The sequence below is a fragment of the Carcharodon carcharias genome, chromosome 21, assembly GCF_017639515.1.
Source record: "Carcharodon carcharias isolate sCarCar2 chromosome 21, sCarCar2.pri, whole genome shotgun sequence".
Classification (NCBI taxonomy): Eukaryota; Metazoa; Chordata; class Chondrichthyes; order Lamniformes; family Lamnidae; genus Carcharodon; species Carcharodon carcharias.
The window spans coordinates 70177581-70204629 of NC_054487.1; the positions used below are offsets into that span (position 1 = coordinate 70177581).

The window sequence follows — 27049 nt, forward strand, 5'->3', positions numbered from 1 at the left end:
GTGGCTACAAGGGCGAATCAGAGGCTAAGAATCCTGCGTAGAGTAACTCACCTCCTGACACCCCAAAGCCTGTCTACCATCTACAAGGCATAAGTCAGGGATGTGATGGAATACTCCCCACTTGCAGCTCCCACAATGCTCAAGAAGTGTGACATTGCCCAGAACAATACAGCCCACTTGATTGGCACATCATCCACAAATATTCACTCCCTCCACCGCTGATGCACAGTAGCAACCCTGTGTACCATCTACAAGATGCACTGCAGGATTTCACCATGGGTCCTTAGACAGAACCTTCCAAACCCACGGTCATTACCATCTAGAAGGACAAGGGCAGCAGTTAGATGGGAACACCACCACCTGCAAGTTCCCCCCCACGTCACTCACCATCCTGACTTGGAAATATATCACCGTTCCTTCAATGTCACTGCATCAAAATCCTGGAAATCCATTCCTAACAGCACTGTGGGTGTACCTACACCACATGGACTCCAGCAGTTCAAGAAGGCAGCTCGCCACCAGCTTCTCAAGAGCAACCACGGACAGGCAATAAATGTTGGCCCAGCCAGCAAAGCCCACATCCCATGAATAAATTTTTAAAAATTGTTTGAAGCCTGGCATGTGCGATGCTAGGGATTTCAGGAGAGGGCTAAGATTGATCATCCACTTGGCACTTCTGGTTTAAGATGTTTGCAAATGCTTCAGCTTTGTCTTTTGCATCTATGCTGTAGAACGCAGTCTCTGAAAACCTGAGATTTCAATTGATTAGTTTTATTTCAGTAAAAAAGAGTCGCTAATTTTTCAGTCGAAAAGTGCTATGAAACATTGCATTAAGTACTGAACCATTAAAGACAATTTTACTGATAATAAATAGGAACAGTTCACTTCTGATGTTTCAATCTTCTGTGCTTTTACGACTGCTCAATGCATGACGGGATTTAGCAAATCCCACTCTGTCATTTCCCCGGTCAAAAATGGTGTAGAATTTTGCAAGAAAAACATCTCCCAGAATCCAAAGAGGTCCTTTAGAAGAATATATATTTATTGCCTGGAATCCGTATAGACACATTGCCTGTTCTTCCTGAAACTTGTGTAATGGAAGCACAAAAAGTCATTTGCAAACATTACAAGAAACTGCATTTATTTATAGTAATATTTTCTAATAGGAATAAAATGTGAATGAATACAGGTGAAAAGGGTACCTTTTTAATATAGTCTTTGGCTTCCAACGTATATTCTACCCCTCCAATAGTGAAAGTCAGACTTGGCAGCATGGGTATTTTTTTGCACTCTACTATAAGCTGACAATTAAGAAACAAGTTGTGCGTCAAAGTGTTCTCTTGAAACATCTTCACTCTATTTAAATAACTTTGCTTAGGATTGAGTTTCTCTCTATCTATATTTTTGTCAAAGTACCGAAGTGGATGCAGTTATAATCCTGGCTAAAATTATTGATCATAAAGCAGTTCAGGCTGCTGGCCCTGCTAGCTTTCACCCCAAGTTGCTCAAACGAATATAACTTTAGTTATATCAAAGTAGTTTGCAGGAATCATTAATTATATACTGTGCAATCACCTCGACAGAGAAGGGTTATTCGGGAAGCTCAATGCAACTACTGGAAAAAAGGTCATATTTCATCAAAAATGTTGGGGGTTTTTTTGTGCAAATTACAAAGTTGGTAAATGTTGGGAATCAGGTCGACATCACCTATCTTGATTTTCAAAAAGCTTTTGATAAAACACGAAAGGTTACTGAATGAGATTGAGTCCTGTGGAACTGGTGGGCAGATTTTTTGTTGGGTTTGGAACTGATGCATTCCTGTGAACAGAAAGTCCTTCCTACTGGTAAAAGTTTCTGTATGGGACAAGTCACTAAAAGAATCTGGCAGAAATCTTTCTCAGTCAGAAATCGAAATGAAAATGTCTGGAGAACTGTCTGCAAATTCATGGATGACACAAGGATATGTGTATGTAAGGACCTTAGATGAAAATAATTGGCGGCAAGTGAATTTAGATACGATGGCCGAGTAGGCCCTACTTGTGTGGGGACAACTCTAGCACATGTGCACAGCTTAAGGTTGTTCATGCTCAAAACTGCTGATGGGAGAAAGAGAATTGTGGTTACAATTCACAGGGCATTGAAAGTCCAGAGCTGTTGTAAAAACAAGTTGGGTTAATTGCCAGAATGTTTAATTATTAAGCAGAAATACTATTCTTTGCCCGTATACATCCTTACTGAGAACACCCATGGTAAAGAGTACTGGAGAATTTTACTTTGGAGAAGCATAAACTTCAAGAAGGCTTGATTGAGATCTTTAATACAATGAAAATATCAGACACAATCCAAGTGGATAGGCTATTAAAGCTAGATGGTTTAGGGTGATGCAAATATAAACTATAAATGGAGCAAGGTTAGATGTGACAAAGCACTTATTTTTGCAGAAAATCATTGATCTCTGAGTTAAGTCGCTCCCACATGCAATAATGCCAATTTGCTGCCAGCACTGGACAATTTCCTAGGAGTGGCAAGCATATATTGAAGGAAGGTGGGTCACTGGGAATTGTAGTACCCAGCCACCATAATCTTCTAGAACTTATTTGTTCACCTTCAGGGATCTGAGAGGTATCCCCAGAGACTTTTCTCAAATTGTCCCACAATTTATTTTTCTCTCATTTTTTCTTTGCTTCCTTCAGGAGGTTGTGTGGCTACGTGGATGGGAAAGGTGGAAGATGAAGAAGTTACATCATGCCAGGATAAGAGAGATTGAATGAACTAACTGGTCTTACCCCATCCCTTTTTGCATGGTTTTTACATCCTCGACCCAATAAACTGTCTGTGTTAAAATGTTAGTATAATGGAATCTTTAATAAATTCCACTAACATAACAGGAACTTCAGTCAAAGGGAATAGTTGATATTGCCCATTTGATGCTGTTGTCTAATGGCAAACAGCTAAGAATACTGGGTTTTTTAAAGTTGTGTTATACTAAAGCAGCAAAAAACTTTGACAATCAAGTTATAGACTATAACATAGCAGAAATAAATTAACTCGGCTATGACCTTTTAGTTGTATGTCTCAATTTCACACAAAGCAGTGTACTTCTTCACAGATCCGTTGTAGATAGCCAATATTGACATTTCTGTCAATGTTTTCCATCCTCTAAGTAACCTGATATGTATTCTTAAGTATTTTATATAGAAATGCAATATTCATTGTTTTTTTTAACAACTGAATTTGACCAAACCTCTGAAAACCGATAAATAGTTGATTGTGTCATGAAAAATCATCTTTCAATCGGTAGATTTGTGGGAATGCCACAGTAATTAAATACCCAAGAACAAAAATCCCAGAAACAATAACTAATTTTATAACTAGTATCACCATCCTGATTTGTAAATATATCACCATTTCTTCACTGTCACTGAGTCAAAATCCTGGAGCTCCCTCCCTAACAGCACTGTGGGTGTCCCTATACCACATGGATTGCAGTGGTTCAAGAAGACAGCTTGCCACCACCTTCTCAAGGACAATTAGGGATAGGCTGACCTAGCCAGTGATGCCACATCCCATGAATGAATAAAAAAAATCAAATCTCCAAAATGTTCTAGTGGCAAATTTTATTAATGTGCAAATAAATGTTGACGACTGGTACAAACATATGAATTAGGAGCAGGAGTAGGTAACTCAGTCCCTCGAGCCTGCTCCGTCATTCAATAAGATCATGGCTGGTCTGATTTTAACCTCACATTCCTGTCTACCTCTGATAACCTTTCACTCCCTTGCTTATCAAGAATCTATGTACCTCTGCCTTTAAGATATTCAAGGAATCTGCCTGGAGAATTGCAAAGCTTCTGATGGAGAATTGCAAAGCTTCACAACTCTGAGAGAATTTTTTTTTCCTCATCTCTGTCCTAAATAGACGACCCCTTATTTTGAAACAGTGACCCTGAGTTCTAGATTCTCCCACAAGAGGAAATATCCTTTCCACATTCACCCTGTCAAGCCCCTTCTTATATGTTTCAGTCAAGTTGCCTCTTACTCCTCTAAACTCCGGTGGATACAAGCCTAGCCTGATCAGCCTTTCCTCATAAGACAACCCTCCCATTCCAGGTATTAATCTCATAAACCTTCTCTGAGCTGTTTCGAATTCATTTACGTCTTTTAAATAAGGAGACCAATACTGTAAACAGTACTCCAGATGTGGTCTCACCAACCCTGTATAACTGTTTCTGCTATACTTCAAAAATATGGTAACTCCCCATTTTCAGAATATCATATTTTTCAAACATCATTTAGGTTTTGTTTGATTTGCATGAACAAATAGAATTCAGCATGAAACTATATGTCTTGTAAAATCAAATGGATGTGATCAGTTCAACAAGCATCAAATTAAAATTCATACCTCTCCCCTGCGAAGCTGTGTTTGAGAATCATCAGGAAACATGTGTCTTAATGAGGTGTAAGGACCAGCTATCAAGGAGGTTCCAGTGTCAACTATTGCAGAGCACCCACTCCTACAGATAATGGTGTCTTGAAATGTTATACTGGATAGAAAGCATTGCAAAACGTAAATAATCCCTGAATCATAGGCATAGCATACAGATCTTTACTTATTCAACAAGGCTGATAATTCAGATACAGATTTTGATTTCAGATTCCAAATTGGTACTGGTATGAATCATAGGGCTGAATCTTAACTCATGACAATGGGTGAATTGGTAAAATCAGAAATAGGGACCTGCCTCAAAACCATCCATTCCTGGTTTCAATGGAGGTAAAATGAGGACCTTGTGACCAATTAGTTATAAATGTTACAATGAAGGCTTCCTGTCTTTATTTTAACAGTCATTCTATTTTTAACTTGAGTCAGCTGGGTTTCCCAGGGCTCAGGAAACCCAGCAAGTGAAATGAAGTCATGGAGCCAGGAGGAATAGGATTGTTTCCACCAGACCCAACAATTCACCCAGTAAACCCCCACTCCATGATCTGACTCCTCTCCCCCACCCCCAATCATCTGACCCCTCCCTGATCACCACTGGACCACTGCCCCTTCCCCTTGATATGGATATGCCCACCACCACAATCAGCTCACCTACATCCCCACCCCGCACCACCACACTGATAGCAAGTGTGATTAGGAGCTTCCAAACTAGGACATTCAAGAAACCCATTCCTCCAGGTTTCCTGACAACGAAACTGTCCCCATGTATGGAACATGTATCTGGACTAAAATTGGGATAGAGTTAAACCAACTCAAAGCTCTGACATAGCCTATACCCAGAAGAATAGATTTGTTTTTGGGAAGGAAATGGTACAGATCAAAAATTGCTGCATTGCCTAACTTGCTGGATAAAATATATTTTTTTAGAGATGCAAGAGTAAATAAGACATTCAACTTCAGTGATTTGGCTACATCACCAGAATATTTCTTAATTAATTTATACCATTCATTCTTCATTCAGGATGGATAAAATTGAAGGCATTTACAATTGTATGCAGTCATACTTAAGAAAATCTTACTGATGTAGATGTATCTTACTGCAGTAGTAATCACACACAAGCTTCCATGTAAAAGAAAATCTTCAATTTGTGTTTGAACTCACATTCTTTCATTTCATCAAATTTTCAGATAGGCTGATTATCAAAAATAGATCTCCATCTCTGGTAATTATGGCCAGGATTTTACAGCCTTGCTGTGGTGTGCCTCCCCCCAGTGGATGCAGTGAGCCAAATATCCCACTGGGTGGGACTGTAATATCCCGCCGGGCGGGAGCGGCTGTAAAATCCTGGCCTATGTTTTTTTCATTCATTCATGGGATGTGGGCATCACAAGCAAGGCCAGCATTTGATTTCATGGGGGAGAATTTTCTCCTGTCCTGCGGGAGCAGGCGGCGATCAGCTGCGCGCCGCCATTTTATGTGTGCGGGCCAAGTAAGGCCTTCCCAGCATGACACGCACCTAGAAGCACTCAGTGCTCCCTGTGCTGGCGGGGGCAGGAGGGAGAGGTGTGGCTAGCTGCCTCAGGGAGATTAATTCTATATTTAAACTTTGAAATAAGGAGAGAAAAAAATTACTTACACACGTCCCCTCATGTGACAGTGTCACACGAGCTGGGACATGTTTATGTATTTCGATAAAAATTTTTATGTAATTTATAAAGTCTTCAGGAAACCTCATCCTACCCATGGAATGGGCGGTCAGTCCTGTTAATTATTTCAATTGGCTGTTAAATGGCCTTAATGGGCCTTTGACAGTTTGGCGGGCATGCAGCTGACTCCAGTGCGCACCCACCGAACTGAAGATTGGAGTGACATGCGGTGGCGTCGGACGCACGCCCGATGTCACCACGCATCATTTTACGTGTCAGTGAGCGGGGCCCGCCCCCGCACGCCAACCAAAAGATTCAGGCCATGGTCACCAATACTGATATTAGGGCCTGGACTTTTGCCACGATGGAGAGCCTCTCCGTCACGGTGAAAATGGTGGAAGACACCCACATCTGGAAGTCCCAACTCCAAATACGGCACCGACAATTTTCATGGGATTGGGAATGGGCCTGGGTCGGGGTTTGCATATTCCTGTTTCATGGATTTAACTGCCCATAGAAATCAGCAGCTGCCTCCACTCATGTGATTTTGGTGTGAGAGGTGTCTGAAACCCGAGTGGTACAGATTAGACTTGGTAGGAGCAGGTCTGAACTTTGTGGATTCATTTGGATAACCAGGGTAACCTTTTGGAGAGGTAAGGTACCCCTTTGGGTATGGTCCCTTGGGAGAGGTAAGATGCCCCATGGGGGAGGTCAGGTGCCCTTAGGGATTGCTTAAAAAGTGCATAAACTCATTGGAACTGTGAAGCTCATTGGAACTGTCAAAAGTGTCAAGATGAATTGTCAATGGGAGTTGTCAAGCTATCTAGGCATTTAAAATTCCTGCCCTTTGAAAAAGCTGCCTGGAGTGTTAAAAAAAGATAGCTTGCTATTTCCCTGTCTGTTGACCTAACCATTACTGGGTTAATGCTGCACGACTGATTTTACAACCGTCTATTATCACAGTAGGGTGCCTGCCTTTTCACATTCTGATTGACAGCTCCAGTGGTTGTGAACTCTTTGAAGTGGGACTATGAATTCCAATGCACGTTTTTATAAGAGTTTATGCAATTGAATGAAATGTTTGATGTTATAAGAGATAATGTAGTTGAAGGAATGTACATGTAGTAATTGGGTTTTAAGAAAGAGAGTTTTTTTTAAGTCTGCAATAAAATCTTGGAACTTTATTTTCTTCATTCTCAGCATGGATCTTTGCCCATGTTGGGTACTGGGTGAGTTGGCATGGTAGGTGTAAGGGAAAAGGATTGAGGGCCACCATCCAATGGTTGGGGGCATTGGTTGGTGTGAGTTGGTATAGGGGCTATAAAGGGACATGGGGGGGTGGGTAGAGTGTATAGATTAGAATGGAGGGTAAAAGGTGACATACCTGGTGCATGGGATGTGTGAAAGGGGGGAAGGGGTGAGGGCTGGAGGGCTGTTTTTTTAGGTTTTTTTTTAATTAAACATCAACATAGTCCTGTAGCACCAAGACAGGCCTTTGGCCCAGCCGGCCTCCAAACCCAGCATCCACTGCGGTAAAAGCAAAATACTGCAGATGCTGGAAATCCGAAACAAAAACACAAAATGCTGGAAAAACTCAGCAGGTCTAACAACATCTGTGGAGAGAAAAACAGAATAAACGTTTCAAATCCATATGACTCTTCTTCATACAGACTCGAAACGTTAACTCTGTTTTTCTCTCCACAGATGCTGAGTTGTTGAATTAGACCTGCTGAGTTTTTCCAGCATTTTCTGTTCTTTTGTTCCAGCATCCACTGTAGTAGTGGACCCAACTTGCAGTGAATCCCACCACCCTGGAACAAAAATCTGCCCTTCCGGGCCACTTTCTGCTGGGTCGACTTAGCGGAGCCGGGAGCAAAAAATCCAGGCCTAGCTCTTTGTTCCAGATTTATTGAATTAATTGAATTTAAATTCCACAGCTACTGTGGTTGGATTGGACCTCGTGTCTCTGGATCATTTGTCCCAGCCTCTAGGTTACCAGTCCAACTTTATGCTACTGTACCCATAGGCTGAGTAACATATCAGAGCAGTCACCCCATTTGGTATTGAAAAAGATGTACTAAAAGCTACCAAGACTAGTCTAACTATGGTTCACTGTTCCGTTTCTATTTATGATTGTATAAATAATCTTAAATTTGGATAATTTGATTGATTATAGAGGTTACATGGCCTTCTTTAACAATAACAATTCTGGCAGGTTCCAGATATGCATCAACAAAACAATCATCTGCCCAATGCCCACTGCCCACAGCTGTAGCACATTGAAAGGGAACTTACAGATAACTTATGGTACTGTGTTTTTACAGCCACTTACTTTTGTATTTCTATTTGCCAGTAACCCTTTTGGGACACATCGACCCAATTAATAGGGCCTGTGTAGCGTGAATGGTCGATGCCTCCCAGGAGCAATTCGCCACCATTTTCACCATCAGCTTCTCTAGAAAAATAAACTGTGTTTAGTGTAGAAATGTTAAAAAGCCTTATGTGAGAAATTGATCTACAGAATTTCTGCATTAACATGACTCACACTTGCATTATACATTTGTTTCAGAAATTTGTGCTTGTCTTTTTCCAATGCAGTCATAGTCCCTCTCAAACTTCTGTATCATTGCACAATTATTTGGTTTAAATTAAGAATAAGAGTGTAATTGGCATGCATGTGCACCATTTGTGCTACTACCATTACTGGCAGGGAAGCTAAGTTTGGCTTGTGGAAACATAACTTTCCGATGTAGAAATTTAAGGTTTGGAGAATAGATGACTTAGGACTAGGGAAATAAATTGCAGCTGCAATTGTAGGTATTATTTTCCGCTCCAAGTTTCCTGAGAGAAAAATATCATTATTCAACATCAAAGATTTATGATTTATTTAATTACAGATATATCTAGCAGTTTGGAGTCCATAAGATCACATCAATGTCATTCTTATCATGTTGCATTGAGTCCTCTTCTGGCTGTTTGTCTGCAACTTCAGGATCATAATGCACGGATGCTTTTAGTATTGCCTGCAGGTGAACTTCCTCATTATCAGATACCATTTGGACTTGCTTTGTGTACATGTGGATGCATGTTTTTCTGTCGTTTGTATAAATCACGAACAAAAGCCAAAGCATATTAGTGTGTGTATTGCTGAAAAAATAGACATGCTGTTGAAGCTTTTTGTCTTGCACTCATCAGGATAGGTTCACTAAAATACCAATTCTAAAGGGAACAACAATTTCTACTGCATGAGAACAGAGTGCTGATTGGTTGACAAATGGACGCTGATTGATAGAGGCATTGCCATGGAGAATGCAGCAGGGCACAGTTAACTACTAAGCTTCTGTTTAAATTCAAAATGGGCAGTTCAACTCTGATTGGTCAAGGTATTGTTGTGGGGAATGAACCGGGGAATGGCTGTTCCCCCAAGCTTTTGCTTAGTTGAGAAAGGCTCAATGTGTGAACATGCTCTTTCTGTTTGCAAAGGACAGGGCCCTGTGTGTGAATATATGTAACTTTTAGCTTGCGTAAGTGAGCCGCACCATGAGCCCGACTGATAATCTTAAATTGGTTGTCAGTGTAATTCTTAGCACAATCGGGATTGTTTAGCAAGTGTCGTCCAATTGTGGAATCACATCTAATGTTGGACACTTTGTTTTGATTTGATGTAATTCCAAGCCATCCCCTGGTTCATTCTCCATGGCAATGCCTTGACCAATCAGAATCGAGAGTTGAATTTAAACAAAGGCTTGGCAGTTAACTGTGTATTGCTGAGAAAAGAGACATGTCTAAGCTTTTTTGCCTTGCACTCATCAGGACACTCACAAGAATACCAATATAAGGGGAAACAACAGTTTATACTGTATGTGATGAGAGCACTGATTGGTTGGCAAGTGACATAGACATGGAGAATGCACCAGGGATGGTGACTGACAGTGGACTGCCAAGCATTGTTTGAGAGTTAACTGTCAGTCACCATCACTGGTGCACTTTCCATGGCAATGCCACTTGTCAACCAATCAGCACTCTAGTCACAAACAGTATAAACTGTTGTTTCCCTTATATTGGTATTCTTGTGAGTGTCCTGATGAGTACAAAGACAAAAAACTTACACATGTCTCTTTTTTCAGCAATATTCAAGTTAACTCAAGTGCCTTTGCACATTCTCCAATCAGAGTCCACTTACCAACCAATCAGCACTCTTTTCTCATGCATTATAAATTGTTGTTTCCTTTAGAATAAGTATTCTTGTGAATCTGTCCTGATGAGTGCAGTGGGGAGGCAATGGCATAGTAGTATTGTCGCTGGACTAGTAATCCAGAGACCTGGAGTAATGCTCTTGGGACCTCGGTTTGAATCCCGCCATGGCAGAATTTGAATTCAATGTAAATCTGGAATTAAAAATCTAATGATGACCATGACACCATTGTCAATTGTTGTTAAAAACCCACCTGGTTCACTAATGCCCTTTAGGGAGGCAAATCTGCTGGTCAGGCCTACAGGTGACTCCAGACCCACAGCAATGTGGTTGACTCTGAAATGGCCTAGTAAGCCACTCAGTTGTAACAAACCACAAAAAAGTAATGAAACTGGATGCCCACCTGGCATCAACCTAGGCAGCGGAAACAACAAAGGCAATTGCAGCCCTGTCAACCCTGTAAAGCCCTCCTTACTAACATCTGGGGGCCAGAGCTGTCTCACAGACTAGTCAAGCAATAGCCTGACATAGCCATTCTCCTGGAATCATACATTGCAGACAATGTCCCAGACTCCATCATCACTGTCCCTGGGTATGTGCTGTCCCACCAGCTGGACAGACCCAGCTGAGGTGGTGGCATTGTGGTATGCAGTCAGGAAGGAGTTGCCCTGGGAGCCCTCAACATTGACCCTGGGCCCATGAAGTCTCAGGGCATCAGGTCAAACATGGTCAAGGAAAACCTCCAGCTGATTACCATGTACTGCCCTCCGTCAACTGATGAATCAATGCTTCTCCATGTTGAGCAGCCCTGAGGGTGGCAAGGATGCAGAATGTACTCTGGGTGGGGGACATCAATGTCCATCACCAAGAGTGGCTCAGTAGCACCACTACTGACTGAGCTGGCTGAGTCCCCAATGACATAGCTGCTAGACTGGGTCTGTGGCAGGTGGTGAGGGAAAAACATGCTTGACCTCATCCTCAACCACCTGCCTGCTGCAGATGCATCTGTCCATGACAGTATCAGTAGAAGTGACCACCGCACAGTCATTGTAGAGATGAAGTGCTGCCTTCACATTAAAGATATCCTCCATCGTGTTGTGTGGCACTGCTGCCGTGCTAAATGGGATAGATTTTGAACAGATCTAGCAATTCAAGACTGGGCACCCATGAGGTGCTGTGGGCCATCAGCAGCAGCAGAATTGTACTCGAACACAATCTGTAACCTAATGACCTGGCATAGCCCACACTCTACCATTACCATCAAACCAGGGGATCAACACTGATTCAATGAAGAGTGCAGGAGGGCATGCCAGGAGCAGCACCAGACATACCTAAAAATGAGGTGTCAACCTGGTGAAGTTATAACACAGGACTACTTGCATGCCAAACAGCACAAGCAGCAAGTGATAGAGCTAGGAGATCCCACAACCAACGGATCCGATCTAAGCTCTGCAGTCCTGCCACATCCAGTGGTGAACGGCGGTGGACAATTAAACAACTCACTGAAGGACTAGGCTCCACAAATATCCCCATCCTCAATGATGGAGCACAGCAGTGCAAAAGATCAGGCTGAAGCATTCACAGCAATCTTCAGCCAGAAGTGCCAAGTGGATGATCCATCATAGCCTCCCCCAGGTGCCAGTCTTCAGCCAATTTGATTCACTCCATGTGATATCAAGCAACGGCTGAAGGCACTGGATACTGCAAATATTCCGGATATAGTACTGAAGACTTGTGCTCCAGAACATGCCACATCTCTAGCCAAGTTGTTCCAGTACAGCTACAACACTGACATCTATCTGGCTATGTGGAAGATTGCCCACATATGGCCTCTCCACAAAAAGCAGGACAAATCCAACCAGGCCAATTACCACCCCATCTGTCTACTCTCAATCATCAGTAAAGTAATGGAAGAGGTCATCAACAGTGCTATCAAACGGCACTTGCTTAGCAATAACCTGCTCACTGATGCCCAGTTTGGGTTCCACCAGGGCCACTCAACTCCTGACATCATTACAGTCTTGGTTCAAACATGGACAAAACAGCTGAACTCCCAAGGTGAGATGAGGGTGACTGCCCTTGACATCAAAGCAGCATTTGACTGGGTGTGACATCAAGAAGCCCTAGCAAATGGAGTCAATGGGAATCAGGGGGGAAACTCTCTGCTGGGTGAAATCATACCTAGCACAAAGGAAGATGGTTGTGGATGTTGGAGGTTAGTCATCTCAGCTCTAGGGCATCACTGCAGGAGTTCCTCAGGGTAGTATCCTAGGCCCAACCATCTTCAGCTGCTTCATCAATGGCCTTCCTTCCATCATAAGTTCAGAAGTGGAGATGTTCGCTGGTGATTGCACAATGCTCAGCGTCATTCACAATTTTTCAGATACTGAAGCAGTCCATGTCCAAATGCAGCAAGACTTGGACAATATCCAGGCTTGGAGTGGCAAGTAACATTCGCGCCACACAAGTGTCAGGCAATGACTATCTCCAACAAGAGAGAATCTAGCCATCGCCCCTTGATGTTCAATGGCATTACCATCAATGAATCCTCCATTATCAAAATCCTGGGGGTTACCATTGACCAAAAGCTGAACTGGACTAGCCAGATAAATACTGTGGCTACAAGAGCAGTTCAGAGGCTAGGAATCATGCAACAAGTAACTCAGCTCCTGACTCCCCAAAGCCTATCCACCATCTTCAAGGCACAAGTCAGGAATGTGCTCGAAACGTCAACTCTTTTCTTCTCCGCCGATGCTGCCAGACCTGCTGAGTTTTTCCAGGTAATTCTGTTTTTGTTTTTGTTTTGGATTTCCAGTATCCACAGTTTTTTTGTTTTTCTATATGTGATGGAATACTCCCCACTAGCCTGGATGAGTGCAGCTCCCACAACACTGAAGAAGCTGGACACCATCCAGGTCAAAACAGTCCGCTTGATTGGCACCACATCCACAAACACTGATTCCCTCCACCACTGATGCACAGTACCAGCAGTGTGTACCATCTACAAGATGCACTGCAGGAAATCACCAAGGCTCCTTAGCAGCACCTTTCAAGCCCTCGACCACTACCATCTAGAAAGACAAGTGTAGCGGGTAGTTCCCCTCCAAGTCACTCATCATCCTGACTTGGAAATATATCGCCATTCCTTCACTATCACTGGGTCAAAATCCTGGAACTCCCTTCCTAACAGCACTGTGGGTGTACCTACACCACATGGACTGCAACAGTTCAAGAAGGCAGCTCACCACCACTTTCCCAAGGGCAACTAGGGATTGGCAATAAATGCTGGCCCAGCCAGCGAAGACCACATCCCACGAATGAATTAAAAAAAAGAAAGGTTTTGACAGTATGTCTCTTTTCTCAGTAATACTCAAGTTCTGTTCTACCAAACAACTATATTAGTGTGAATTGTGTTGATATTTATTGTACTAAGGATAGAAAAAACTCCAATTTCTATTAATCAGTTTTAGAAAGGCACTCCATACAATAGATATATGAATGAGTATTGTGTACAGCGAATGTTTACATTCTTATATAATATCATTTATATCGCTTTTACTGCAATTAATGATGGCAACCCTATAAGATAGGTTTACTTTGAAATTGACCAATTTACCAAAATTATCAGGAATACTGGAGCTTGCTTTTCCATTTTGTTTCTATGTGCATTACCCTGAAAATCTTCTGTAGATGTAAACATTAGTAATGATGATTATCTACCATTAGTACTATACCACAATGGCCTGTATTGGGAGATTCAAGACTTCCCTTTCAATTTTTGCATTAAATGTAGTCACAGGCTGTGGCCCCTAGAGGATTATGTAGAGTGAACTTCAGATACATTTTTCCCAATTCTGTCACATTTATTTTTATAAAAATGAACATATTCATCAGCTAACCCTGAGCAATTTGATAGCATATGCAATTTTTGTGTATTTATTTTGAGGTATAGGTTATTGCATTACAAACATGATTTTCTTTTATAAAAGATGGAGATGTTGTAATACAAACCTGTTTATTAGGATGGAAAATATAGGTTCTTCCAACAGTCCCTGGTACATCATTCTGTCAAATACAGGAATGGCTCCACCTTCAGCTAAAGAAGGATATCCTAGACCTAAAATACCATCAAAATTTGCTAGGGTAAATGTTGAGCCTGGCTCATAGACAGATTCCCCAAATTCTTGTCCATTTACAGTAATGTTTCCAATCTGTAAAGAATGAACAGGAACAAGAATAGATGTGCAGTTAGAAGGCTGAAATCCAACAAATATGAAGATTTGAATCGTGAAAGCTGATAGGCATTTTCATCTTCAAGCCAGGTATTTAACATGAAATCTGTCTTATTTCATATAATAAATGCTTTTAAGGATGTGTTGTTGGAGTCCGAAAAAAGATTAAAAGACCCTTGGCTTGCATATCCATTACGTCCATATAATAGTTTGAAGTAACCATCATATTAAAAGTTTGTTTAAATAAAAAGATACTTTGGTGAAGTTGATGGAAAATGCTGTCTTGGTATTTAATCCATTGGCCTTCATACAATTTTGAGTTTATATACAGAATAATGTCCAGAGTCTACACAGAATACATGGCAGCAACAGTGTAATGAGCAAGAATACTTTGGCAATCCCGTAATCATTGTGTTGAACTTAAACAGTAAAGTAAAATAGATTGATTGTAATGAAAAATTAAGGACAGCAGATGCAGTTATGAGAATTAATGAGGAGAGAAAGCATAAACAAGAAAAACAAAGGGAAACAGAAACCAAAAAGGTATAGGTAATAAATAAATAAAGTTGAGTGAAATTGAGTAATGGGGATAAAGGAGCAGAAGAGAAAGTACATTAGTGAGACTTCATGGAACTCACAGAGCTATGCAATGCCATGAAATAATACCAATTCAGTTTGCTAGCTTAATTAGGTTAATTTTCTTAACTATCATGCAGTGCAGTACTGGGCATGTTTGAAGCATTATAGTATTGATTGTTTCTTTTCTATAGAGGCAAGAACTCTAAAAGCAATAATATTTTATGTCCAATCAATATTCCCTTCTAACTACCTGTATAAAAGTTTTTGGCTGTTTGCAATGGTTCAAAGGTTTCATTTATTATAAAGGATTATGATACTTTAAACTAAAATCATTTTGACAGCTAAGACGTTTATCATCAATTATTAAATAAGTACAGCTGTGAAAGCACTGTGGAGATATGTTTCCATTGTCTAACAGTTCACATTCTCCATCTTAGATTTGTTTTAAATAAAAATCTATGAATCAAAGATGATAAAGAAGTAGGAATAAGAAAAGACACTTGGTCCATTGGGGTCCCTTTGTTAAGATTCATATACAGGGCCCACTCAAACTATGCTCATCTCCTGTTGTAATTAATGAGATTCTTTACAAGTTAACAGTTTTAATCCAACTTACTGTGAGTTTATCTTTACCCAACACTCCCATAAGTTGCCCAGTGCCATATCGTATGGCAAAATAGTTTCCTTTGGGTGAATATGATGTTGAGAAAAATGATTGAAAGCGTTGATGTAGTCCTATAAAGAAACAAGAAACAATTATAATGTGTAGATTAGTCTTTTCATTCTGTAGAACTAAGGATTTCTACCCTGTTTGATGATGCCATTAGCCAGCCAGCTGATTTCAGCCTGGATAGCAGTAGAAACATGACAATTAGCCTTTGTGTCTTGAGCTCAGAAAAGGGAAAAATAGCAGCCAGGGCTATCACCTTTGATCATTATCTTGTGATTGCTGTTGGAAAGTGGATGCGTATGGACATAGCACGAGGACAGGATTGGACTCAGCTATGATGCCATCCAGTATGGCTCATCTGCCAATACTCAGGGCTGAGGTTAACGCTTGAAGGGCTGAAAGATCCTCACTTAGCCAAAGTGCAGGAGCTCTGTTTGCACTGCTAGAACTTTCTGCCAGCATAAGTGAGGGCCTTCAAAAGAGAAGAAAATTAGGGAGAACTGTTAATTAAAGAAAAGTTCACTTATGACTGGCCATTCTCTCATTGATATCACAGAAGATGAGGGATAATCAGACTCCACTGCCAAACTGTATGAAAATTCATAACAAAGATACCAATACTGTGATGTTATAATTGCACTGACTCCCTTATCACCAAGTAAGTTATTTCAAAGAAAATTCCAGGTAACTCAATCCTGACTTGCTTAGAAGACATTTAATTCACCCAAGTCAAAAACCTGCAGAAAAAATGATGACTTCCACTTTTCAATAAACATTCACTGCAGAAAAATTCAAAATACATGTAAAATTCATCAGAACATGCCAGCTACTGCTGGCTCATTTCTAATTTATAACAATACCTTTTTATAATAATGCAGTATTTTTAAAGTAGATCAGAAATAAGAATGGGATATAGTGACAGAAATTATATACCTGCCCCAAATCAGCTAGTTTAACTTTCCTAACTTGTAAATTTTGCCTTCAATGTTAGATCCATGCTATTGTTGAATCAGGTGTAAGTGATTATATTAACAATGAAGGTGGAAAACGCACAAGTCTTCTCAAATATATTCACGCTTCTGATAGCACATCCTCCTATTAATGAAAAATACATTTTTGTGCATGCACCCCATCCAGAGCATAAACACATAATGTCCAACATGCAGATTCAAATAAACAGTACGTGAAGCCTCTTGTTAGTATTAAATAGAGCACCCTCACTAATACTTAGAATTCAAATGTTGAGCCTAAATTCTAGCAGAGTCTGAGCATAAACAAGATATTGGACTCCTGAGTGGGAAACATGAGTCAGTTTGTTTAATTATATTTGCTTTTAGTCTTTTCCCCAACAACAAGATTTGCTGATTTTAGGGAGGTTTGGGGCAACATGGTCACTTAAATGCACCACCAGCACAGGTGAGGGGAAAGGTGAGACTACTTTGGTTTTATTCTCACCCACAATCTCCGAACCCGGATTCCCAACTTAAAATTTCAAAGACTGGGGTTGGTAGATTTTTTTTCTGTTAGACAAGAGTGTCAAGGGTTACAGACTCAAGGCAGCTCGATGAAGTTAAGATATAAATCAGCCATGAACTAACTGAATGGCAGAGCAATCTTATTGACCTGAAAGGCCTCCTTTCTAGACAGGAAGAATAGAGAAACAAACAAGCAAAATTCCACAAAAAAATATACACTTATAGCAATAGCATGGACCTACATGAAGGTGGAATTTATAAGTTGACAGGCAATACACAGAGATGCTCCAGAACGACCCAAACAAACAGATTTGTTTCTCTAACAGTGAAAGGAAAAGTAGGGTTGCCATATGTGTTGTTGATTTGACATCAGCAACATACTGCAACTCCACGTTTTCATTTTAAACCAAATAGAATAATTTCATTTGAAAGAATATGAATCAATGTAACTTTGGTTTTACTCACGGCATGCCTCACTGATGCAATAGGCTGAAGGCACCCAGAGATTAGATGAGCCAGTGTCAAACACTACAGTAAATGTCTGTGGTGGAGTTCCAATACTAATCTCTCCATAATATTGGGCCTAAGGGTTCAAAACCACAACAACATTAAATCACAGCAACATTTTAAATACAGTAAATTAAGTATTCAAAAAAACCTAATTACTGGATGCTACTGAGCTGCTTCCAGAAGTAACTCTCCCATGCTGGCTGCTGTTCCATCTGTTTATAACTGATTTATAAATACTAACTAAAAACTTCAGGTTTTATAATGTTACTCCCTATTTACACTCGTCTCTCCTTCCCAGATTACCTCAATGGGCAGATTTTTAAGCTTGCCGCCTGGTCATAAAACTGGTTTTGTAAATTGGATAAATGAAAATGAAAATCGGGCAGTTGATCTTTATTGACCAGTTTTATGCCCTTGCATCAGTGAAAACCCACTCATTTGTCTTCACACACACGCACTTTTCAAGAGCCCTGGCTTCCTGGTTTGACTGCAACCTATTTTCATCTTAAACACTTATTGAATCCTTACCTCAGGCAGACCTCTCTCTGTCTACTCTAGGACTACCACTGATCAAACTAAGCAGCATCAGATGGCTTGCTGGAGAGTGAGCAGCACAGCGTTCTGGTAACCGAAAGCAGTAGAAGGTACAAACGATGAGCCAAAGAAAGCGAGCCAAATGCAAAATAACATGACTTTGCAGATTAGAGCTTAGTGAATATTATACAGTAAGTAAATGGATTTCTGGAGGACAAGGCTAAAACAAGATTGTCTAAATTAAAATTAGACAGCTAGTGTTGTGTGCAGCAGGCCCAATGCCTGCTCTATTCAGCACAAATTAATTTCCAAACTGGGTCCTAAAACAAGTATTAGTCCCCTTTTCACATATTCAAGCAGCTTAACACATATTTTAGGAGGCTCATAAAAATCTCAGAACCATTATGAAGTCAGACATGTTTTGTTTTGGTGCAGGACATTGACTGTCTAAATTGGACCTCTGTGTCTGTTTAGCACCCAAACAATTTGTGCAACATAGTCTAATTTCTTCCCCTATATTTGATTCTAGGGTAGGTTTCTTGGGAATAAAATTGTACCACGGGAGATTGCCGGCCCAGAAGGAAAAACCCATTCAAAATTTTTGAATCCCAGTAAAAATCAGTAATTCTGGCACCAGTAATACTGAAGTTCCAACTCAGGTATACAAGACCAGCTTAGACATGTTTTACTGGTACCCTTCATTTCCAAGTTTTACTTGGGACTCACTGGGGAGCAAAATGTTAAGGGCGGGATTTTCCAGCAGGGCTGTCCAGTCCTGTTGAAAGTCAATGGATTTTTGGCTGGGCCACTGCATCCCACAACAGCGGGGTCAGAAAATCTTGGTCCAAGTTTTTAGAAAATACCTCTATGTGCAATGGAGAGGAACAGGAACACTCTCCCAACTCCTTAGTGCTACTGTAGACTGCGGCTTTCCCTCACCCTCCTCTCATTCTCAGGCTGGCCACTTCTGCCAAGTGCAGCATGCATGCTATCTGATTTGAGCCCAAAAGTGGATGCCGATCAATTTACTCCCCCCTTTGAGTTCAGCATATGTAGCAATCCAAACCAGCTGCTCAAAATAATGATGATGCCCTGAGAATATAATTCAGTTAATATATAAGATTTGTCTATTTATTATATATACTGCATTCTGTAAGATTACTAATTCCACAGTGTGGTATGAAGTCAGTCAGCTCAAGTTGTACATTGCACTCAACAGAGGAGCTCTGATATGTACATGTTTGTACACATTCACAGATAATCTCCAGTGGGTTGAATTATTTTCTGAATATATTACGGCACAAAGATTATACACTCCTAACATTAGAAATATTGAAAACTAATTTTATAACATCCTTGAGTTAGGAGAACAATTTATGCTTCCTTTACACTAGGCTAAGGTTATATCTGCCTGGTGGGAAAACCAAGTGAGGTGAAACTTGCATAATACTCCAAATCACTTTCTTACTAAGCTGGTTCAAAATATAAAATCTTTTCTTTAGAACTGTTTCAGAAAGTACTGGCTAATATTGACTAAGCACCCCCAAGTAGCAGCGATCATAATATGATTGAATTTACATTCAGTTTGAGGGCGAGAAGAGTGGGTCCAAGATGAGTATTTTAAACTTAAATAAAGGCAATTATGAGGGCATGAAAGCAGAGCTAGTTAAAGCTAACTGGTAAATTAGGTTAAAGGATAGGTCAATAGAGATGCAGTGGCAGACATAAAAGGGGATATTTCAAAATAAACAGAATAGATTCTAACAAGAGAGAAAAATTCCAAGGGGAAGACCCACCATCCATGCTTAACTAAAAAAGTTAAAGATACTATCAAACTTAACGACAAAGCATATAGTTATGCAAAGATTGGCAGCGGGCCAGAAGATTAGTTAGAATGTAAAAAAGAGCAGAGAATGACTAAAAGATTGATAAGGAGAGAAAAATTAGAGTGCAAGAGGAAGCTAGCTAGAAATATAAAGACAGATAGGAAGAGTTTCTACTGATGCTTAAAAAAGAAAAGAGTTAACAATGTGAGCATTGGTCCTATAGAAAGTGAGTCTGGGGAATTAATAATGGAAAATGAGGAAATGGCAGATGAATTGAACAGGCATTTTGCATTGGTGTTTCCTATAGAGGACACAAGTAACATCCAGAAATAGCTGTAAATCAGGAAATGGGAGGGACCATTATCTATGTCAACCCTGCAAAGTCCTTCTTATTAACATCTGGGGCTTATGCCAAAATTGGGAGAGCTGTCCCACAGACTAGTCAAGCAACAGCCTAACATAGTCATACTCACGAATCATACCTTAAAGACAATGTCCCAGACACCACCATCCCCAACCCTGTGTGTGTCCTGTCCCACTGGCAGGACAGACCCAGCAGAGGTGGCAGCACAGTGGTATACAGTCAAGAGGGAGTTGCCCTAGAAGTCTTCAACATTGACTCAGGCACACATGAAGTCTCATGGCATCAGGTCAAACATGGACAAGAAAACCTCCTGCTGATTACTATGTACTGCACCCCCTACCACCCTCCAGCTCCTCAGCTGATGAATCAGTACTCCTCTATGCTGAACACCACTTGGAGGAAGCACTGAGAGTGGAAAGGCCACAGGGTGTATTCTGGTTGGGGGACATCAAAGTCCATTACCAAGAGTGGCTCGGTGGAACCAAGCTGGCCGAGTCCTAAAGGACATAGCTACTAGACTGTGGTGAGACAACCAACAACAGTGAAAAACATACTTGACCTCATCGTCACTAACCTGCCTGCCGCAGATGCATCTGTCCATGACAGTATCGGCAGCAGTGACCACCGTAGTCATTGTGGAGTCAAGTCCCATCTTCACATTGAGGATGCCCTCCATCGTGTTGTTTGGCATTACCACCATGCTAAATGGGTTAGATTTTGAACAGATCTAGCAACTCAAGACTGGGCATCCATGAGGCACTGTGGGCCATCAGCAGCAGCAGAATTGCACTCAACCACAATATGTAACCTCATGGCCTGGCATACGTCCAGTCTACCATTATCACCAAGCCAGGGGATCAACTCCGGTTCAATGAAGAGTGCAGGAGGGCATACCCGGAGCAGCACCAGGCATACCTAAAAATGAGGTGTCAACCTGGTGAAGCTATAACACAGGACTACTGGCATACCAAACAGCATAAGCAGCATGTGTTAGACAGAGCTAAGTGATTCCACAACCAATAGATCAGATCTAAGCTCTGCAGCCCTGCCACATCCAGTCATGAATGGTAGTGGACAGTTAAACAACTCACTGGAAGAGAAGGTTCCACAAATATCCCCACTGCAATGATGGATGAGCCCAGCACATCAGTGCAAAAGATAAGGCTGAAGCATTCGCAACAATCTTCAGCCAGACGTGTGAAGTGGATGATCCATTTCGGCCTCCTCCGGAGGTCCACAGAATCACAGGTGCCAGTCTTCAGCCAATTCAATTCACACCACATGATATCAAGTAACATCTGAAGGCACTGGATACTGCAAAGGCTATGGCCCCTGACAATTGTCATGGAACTATTAATGTATATATTTTTGGAATTTATTTTTCTTTTAAAAATAGAGGTTTAGTCTGTGGGTGTGTTTTAATTGGATTAAAGCCAGCTAGTCTGGGTGCTTTGATGTGTTCTAGTTTTGAGTTGTAAGAGAGGTAGAGTGCATTTGCATTTTTTTGAATAGAGCATTTAAAAAAGGGGGTGAAATCTGTCACCTAGCTAGCAGAGACCAAGCAACATATTTATATTACTAATAAAATTGGTACAGTGAAAGGGGTTTTATTGTTAGAAGAGGTGGAGTTCAAAGGGGCTGGTGATACAATGAGAATTTACATTCAATGAGCTATGTTGGGTATAACAGACAGCAGTTTTGAGTATGTAGGGCAGAGGCAATGTAAGATCAAAGCAGCTGTAAGCCTACAATTGTCTCCACAGGAACCAAAGTGAAAAGGAACTTCATTTTGAATTTGTAAAGTGAAAATGCTTTGCCTGGTGTCTGCTCAAAGTCTGTGGGTTGCCTTAGTGGAGATTAGTCTGGGAATCTGTTAAAAGTTATGATAGCATTAATTTGTAGTCATGTGTATGTGTTTAATGTGTTATACCTTAATAAAATGTTTCATTTAGTTTAATTTAAAACCTCTCGAGAACTGATGGTCTGATTCCTGAATTTAGAGCTGCATCTCAAACATATGACTTAAAAATATAGGTTATGACAGTTGTTTAAAGTTTCCCTCTGGGATTTTTAAATAATTCAGCTTTACCAACTGCTGGGTCATAACACAATATTCTGGCGGTAGTACTGAAGATTTGTGCTCCAGAACTTGCCACACCCCTAGCCAAGCTGTTCCAGTAAAGCTACTACATTGGCATCTACCCAGAAATGTGGAAAATTTCCCAGGTATGTCCTCTACACAAAAAGCGGGACAAACCCAACCCTGCCAGTTATCGTGCCTTCAGTCTACTCTTGAGCATCATTAAACTGATGGAAGGGGTCATCATAAGTGCTATCAAGCAGCACTTGCTTAGCAATAAACTGCTCACTGACGCTCAGTTTGCATTCTGCAAGGGTCACTCAGCTTCTGATCTCATTACAGCCTTGGTTTAAACATGGAAAAAAGAGTTAAACTCCAGAGGTGAAGTAAGATTGACTGCCCTTGACATCAAGCCAGCATTTGACCAAGTGTAGCATCAAGGAGCCCTAGCAAAACTGGAGTCAAAGGGAATCAGAGAGAAAACCCTCTACTTAGAGTCATACCTAGGTTAGAGTCATACCTAGCACAAAGGAAGATGGTTGTGGTTGTTGGAGGTCAATCATCTCGGTTCCAGGACATCACTGCAGGAGTTCCTCAGGGTAGTGTCCTCGGCCCAACCACCTTCAGCTGCTTCATCAATGACCTTCCTTCCATCCATCAGGTCAGAAGTGGGGATTTTGCTGATGATTGCACAATGTTCAGCACCATTCATGATCCTCAGATATTGAAGCAGTCAATGTCCAAATGCAACCAAACCTGGACAATATCCAGGCTTGGGCTGACAAGTGGCGAGTAACATTCATGCCACGCAAGTGCCAGGCAATGACCATTTCCAACAAGAGAGAATCTAACCATCGCCCCAATGCTTACAATGGCATTATTATCACTGAATCCCCCGCTATCAACATCCTGGGGGTTACCATTAACCTGAAACTGAACTGGACTAGCCACATAAATACTGTGGCTACAGGAGCAGGTCAGAGGCTGAGAATTATGTGGCAACTTCCCTCAGCCTGCTCACCATCTACAAAGCACAAGTTAAAAGTGTGATGTAATATTCTCCACTTACCTGGATGAGTGCAGCTCCAACAACACTGAAGAAGCTTGACATCATCCACGACAAAGCAGGCTGCTTGATTGGCACTCCTTCCACAAACATTCATTCCCTTTACCATTGACAAACAGTGGCAGCAGTGTGTGCCATCTACAAGTTGCACTGCGGAAACTCACCAAGGCTCCTTAGGCAACAGCTTCCAAGCCCACAACCACTACCATCTAGAAGGATAATGGCAGCAGATACATGGAACACCATCACCTAGAAATTCCTCTCCAAGTCACTCACCATCCTGACTTGGAAATATATTGCCTTTCCTTCACAGTTGCTAGGTCAAAATCCTGGAACTCCCTCCCTAACAGCACAGTGGGTGTACCTATATCACATGGATTGCAGCAGTTCAAGAAGGCAGCTCACCACCACTTTTTTAAGGGCAATTGGGTATGGGCAATAAATGCAGGCCTAGCCAATGAAGGACACAGCCCATAAATGAATTTTAAAAAGAGGCAGAGTCAGTATGGTTTTGTAAAAGGAAAATCATGTTTAACCAACTTATTGGAGTTCTTTGAAGAAGTTACATGTGCTGTGGATAAAGTGGTGGATAAAGGGGAACTGGTGGATGTACTTTACTTAGATTTCCAGAAGCCATTTGATAAGGTGCCACATCAAAGGTTATTGCAGAAAATATATGTTCATTGTGCAGGGGGTAACATATTTGCATGAATAGAAGATTGGCTAGTGAACAAGAAACAGAGAGCAGGCATAAATGGGTCATTTTCTAGTTTGCAAGATGTAACGAATGGTGTGCACCAGGGATCAGTACTGGGGCCTCAGCTTTTTACAATTTATATAAATGACTTGGATGAAGGGACCAAAAGTATAGTTGTTAAATTTGCTGATAACACAAAGGTAGGTAGAAAAGTAAGTTATGAAGAGGACATAGGGAGGCTACCAAAGGGATATAGTTAGGTAAAGTGAGTGGGCAATGATCTGGAAAATGGAGTATAATGTGGGAAAATGTGAAATTGTCTATTTTGGAAGGAAGAATAAAAAAGAAGCATCTTATCTAAATGGTGAGAGTTTGCAGAGCTCTGAGATTTTGAGGGGCCTGAGTGTTCTAGTGCATAAGTCGCAAAAGGTTAGTATGCAGATACAGCAATTAGTTAGGAAAGCTAATTGAATGTTATCATTCATTGCAAGGGGAACTAAATATAAAAGTTGGGAGGTTATGCATCAGTTAAAAAGGGCACTGGTGAGACCATATCCGGAGTAGAGTGTACAGTATTGGTGTCTTTATTTAAGGAAGGAAGCAGTTCAGAGGTTTACTAAACTATTACCTGGAATGGGAGGATTGTCTTATGAGGAAAGGTTGGACAAGCTAAGCTTGTATCCACTACTGCTGGAATTTAGAAGAGTAAGAAGTAACTTGACTAAAACATATAAGATCCTGAGTGGTCTTGTAAGGCGGATGTGGAGAGGATGTTTCCCCTTGTGGGCGAATCTGGAACTTGGGGTCACTATTTAAAAATAAGAGTCACCCCTTTTTTTTTCTTGGAGGGTCATGAGTCTTTGGAACTCTCTTCCTCAAAAGTGGTGGAAGCAGGGTTTTGAATATTTTTAAGGCAGGGTTAGATAGATTTTTGATAAGCAAGATGGTGAAAGGGTATCAGGGTGGGCGGGAATGTGGAGTTGAGGTTAAAATCAGATCAGCCATGAACTTATTGAATTATGGCGCCGGCTCAAGGGGCAAAGTGGCCTACTCTTGCTCTTAATTCGTATGTTTGTATGTTCGAATGAAATCTTTACAGGCTCAGGGCATTTACAAACTGGAGCACTGTGAAAACAATACGTACTGCAATTTTGCCAAATGCCAGCCTCATGCATTCAAATGGAAATATGGATGTGTATATTATTATTCAATAAATCTTGCCACCCTGAAGATCATGGGTGATTCACCTCAACTACTCCTTTTGGTAGGCACTTCCACATTGTAACTATTATTGCTGAGACATTTTGCTGAAGCTTTTCGTCTTATCATCAAGACAAACACAAAAATGCCAAATTTCCAATAATCAGTACAATATGTGCTACAGGAGAAAAAGATGATGTTGGTTGGTAATTCGACTCTGATTAGCTGAGGTGTTGCCATGAAGAAAGCAATAGGGAACTATAGGCTCCCCATTCTTCTACATAATTCAAAAAAGGCTCAGGGCTTGAATATATTATTTTTGTTTGCAGAGAATGGGTTTTTGCATATGAACCTATATCGCCTCTAGCAAATGTAAATGAGCCACACTACAAGCTCAACTGATTATCTTAAATTAGTTGTTAGTGTAGCTATTAGCATACTCAGGATTGTTCAGCAAGTGCTGTCCAATCTCAGAATCACCTATTGTTTTGGGCTTTGTAAGCACAGGCATGTTGAGTATGGTCTGTACTCTGCCATTTACGACAGTCAGAGGAAAATGGTCTTTTGAATTTGGGGGATAAAATAAGAAAACAAGGACCAGAATCAGGGATCAATGTCCTGTCCCCTAAGGACCTCATAATGGGTAGGGCTGTTTTTCAGGCATCTCAAGTGACCATCTAAATCAAATGTTAGACCCCTTACATATACCATTGAGGGGGTCTATGTTTGATTCAGGACCTCCCCCTCCTCCGCGCACCCCCCCCCCCCCCACCCCCCCACCCCCCCGGGATATGAAATTGCCCCAAGTTCTGATGAAGGTTGTCCATACAAATTGTTTAAAACTTTCCTCTCGCCAGCATTATCTGTGTTTATTTCAAATTTTTGACACTTACAGCTTTTTATCTCCGATCAATGTTAACGGTAACTTACATCCAAATAATTTGATAAATGCTCAGAAGTGGTGCCAGCATGAATCATTAAAACTGCTGAAGGATAACAGCTTTTGTATTTGCGGACAAAGGCATCTGAATTGTGATGTAGGAGAAATTCTTCGAGTTTGTTACGTTCACTCAGGGCTCTTCTTATTGTCTTAAAACGGATTAGAGGAATCCTGTAATTATGCATTAAATTTTCAGTTAAATACATCACACTTGAAGAAATGCAAATTACAGATCACAATATGCAGGTTCGTTCTTCACATATTACAATGCTGCCAATTCATAATTTTCAATTGATCTCTAGTATTCTCCCTTCTCTGTGATTATCTTAGATTACACGCCGTTCTTTGACTGAAAAGTCAAGTGTTTAAGTGTGGACAATTTGTGTTCATATACCTTGGCGCATATGGTCAGAGTTGACGCTTTCCCATTATCCATCTTTCTCTCCTTCACTCATTCTCGTCACCAGCTGGCATAAGGAACTCGGCATATCATCACACAAACCCGTGTTTCAGGAATTCACTACATTGGCCTACTGCCTTTCACTAATATTTCACTGTTCAAAGTGTGATAGACTCTTTAATATTGCCGCAAA

The 27049-nt window shown here is 41.0% G+C and overlaps 1 protein-coding gene across 1 annotated transcript; it reads right to left on the reverse strand.

Moving 5' to 3' along the window:
- Positions 1 to 895: 895 nt before the first annotated feature.
- On the reverse strand, positions 896 to 26662 carry LOC121293074 (cathepsin E-like). The gene is made up of 8 exons (XM_041215669.1): positions 26447 to 26662; positions 17705 to 17822; positions 15711 to 15829; positions 14295 to 14494; positions 8421 to 8543; positions 4403 to 4544; positions 1203 to 1301; positions 896 to 1087 (listed from the first exon to the last, which is right to left on the reverse strand). Exons 1-8 carry the CDS (start codon positions 26660 to 26662, stop codon positions 896 to 898), a joined length of 1209 nt encoding a protein of 402 aa, XP_041071603.1.
- Positions 26663 to 27049: the final 387 nt, after the last annotated feature.

What these genes read in the sequence shown, in the direction of transcription:
- LOC121293074 (XM_041215669.1), bottom strand. Translation starts at nt 26,662, where the DNA reads ATGTATTTAACTGAAAATTTAATGCATAATTACAGGATTCCTCTAATC. An exon ending in TTGCATCAGTGAGGCATGCC is followed by an intron (nt 15,830 to 17,704) that starts GTGAGTAAAACC and finishes GTTTCTTTATAG; the next exon opens with GACTACATCAACGCTTTCAA. An exon ending in CACAGCTTCGCAGGGGAGAG is followed by an intron (nt 1,302 to 4,402) that starts GTATGAATTTTA and finishes CTTAATTGTCAG; the next exon opens with CTTATAGTAGAGTGCAAAAA.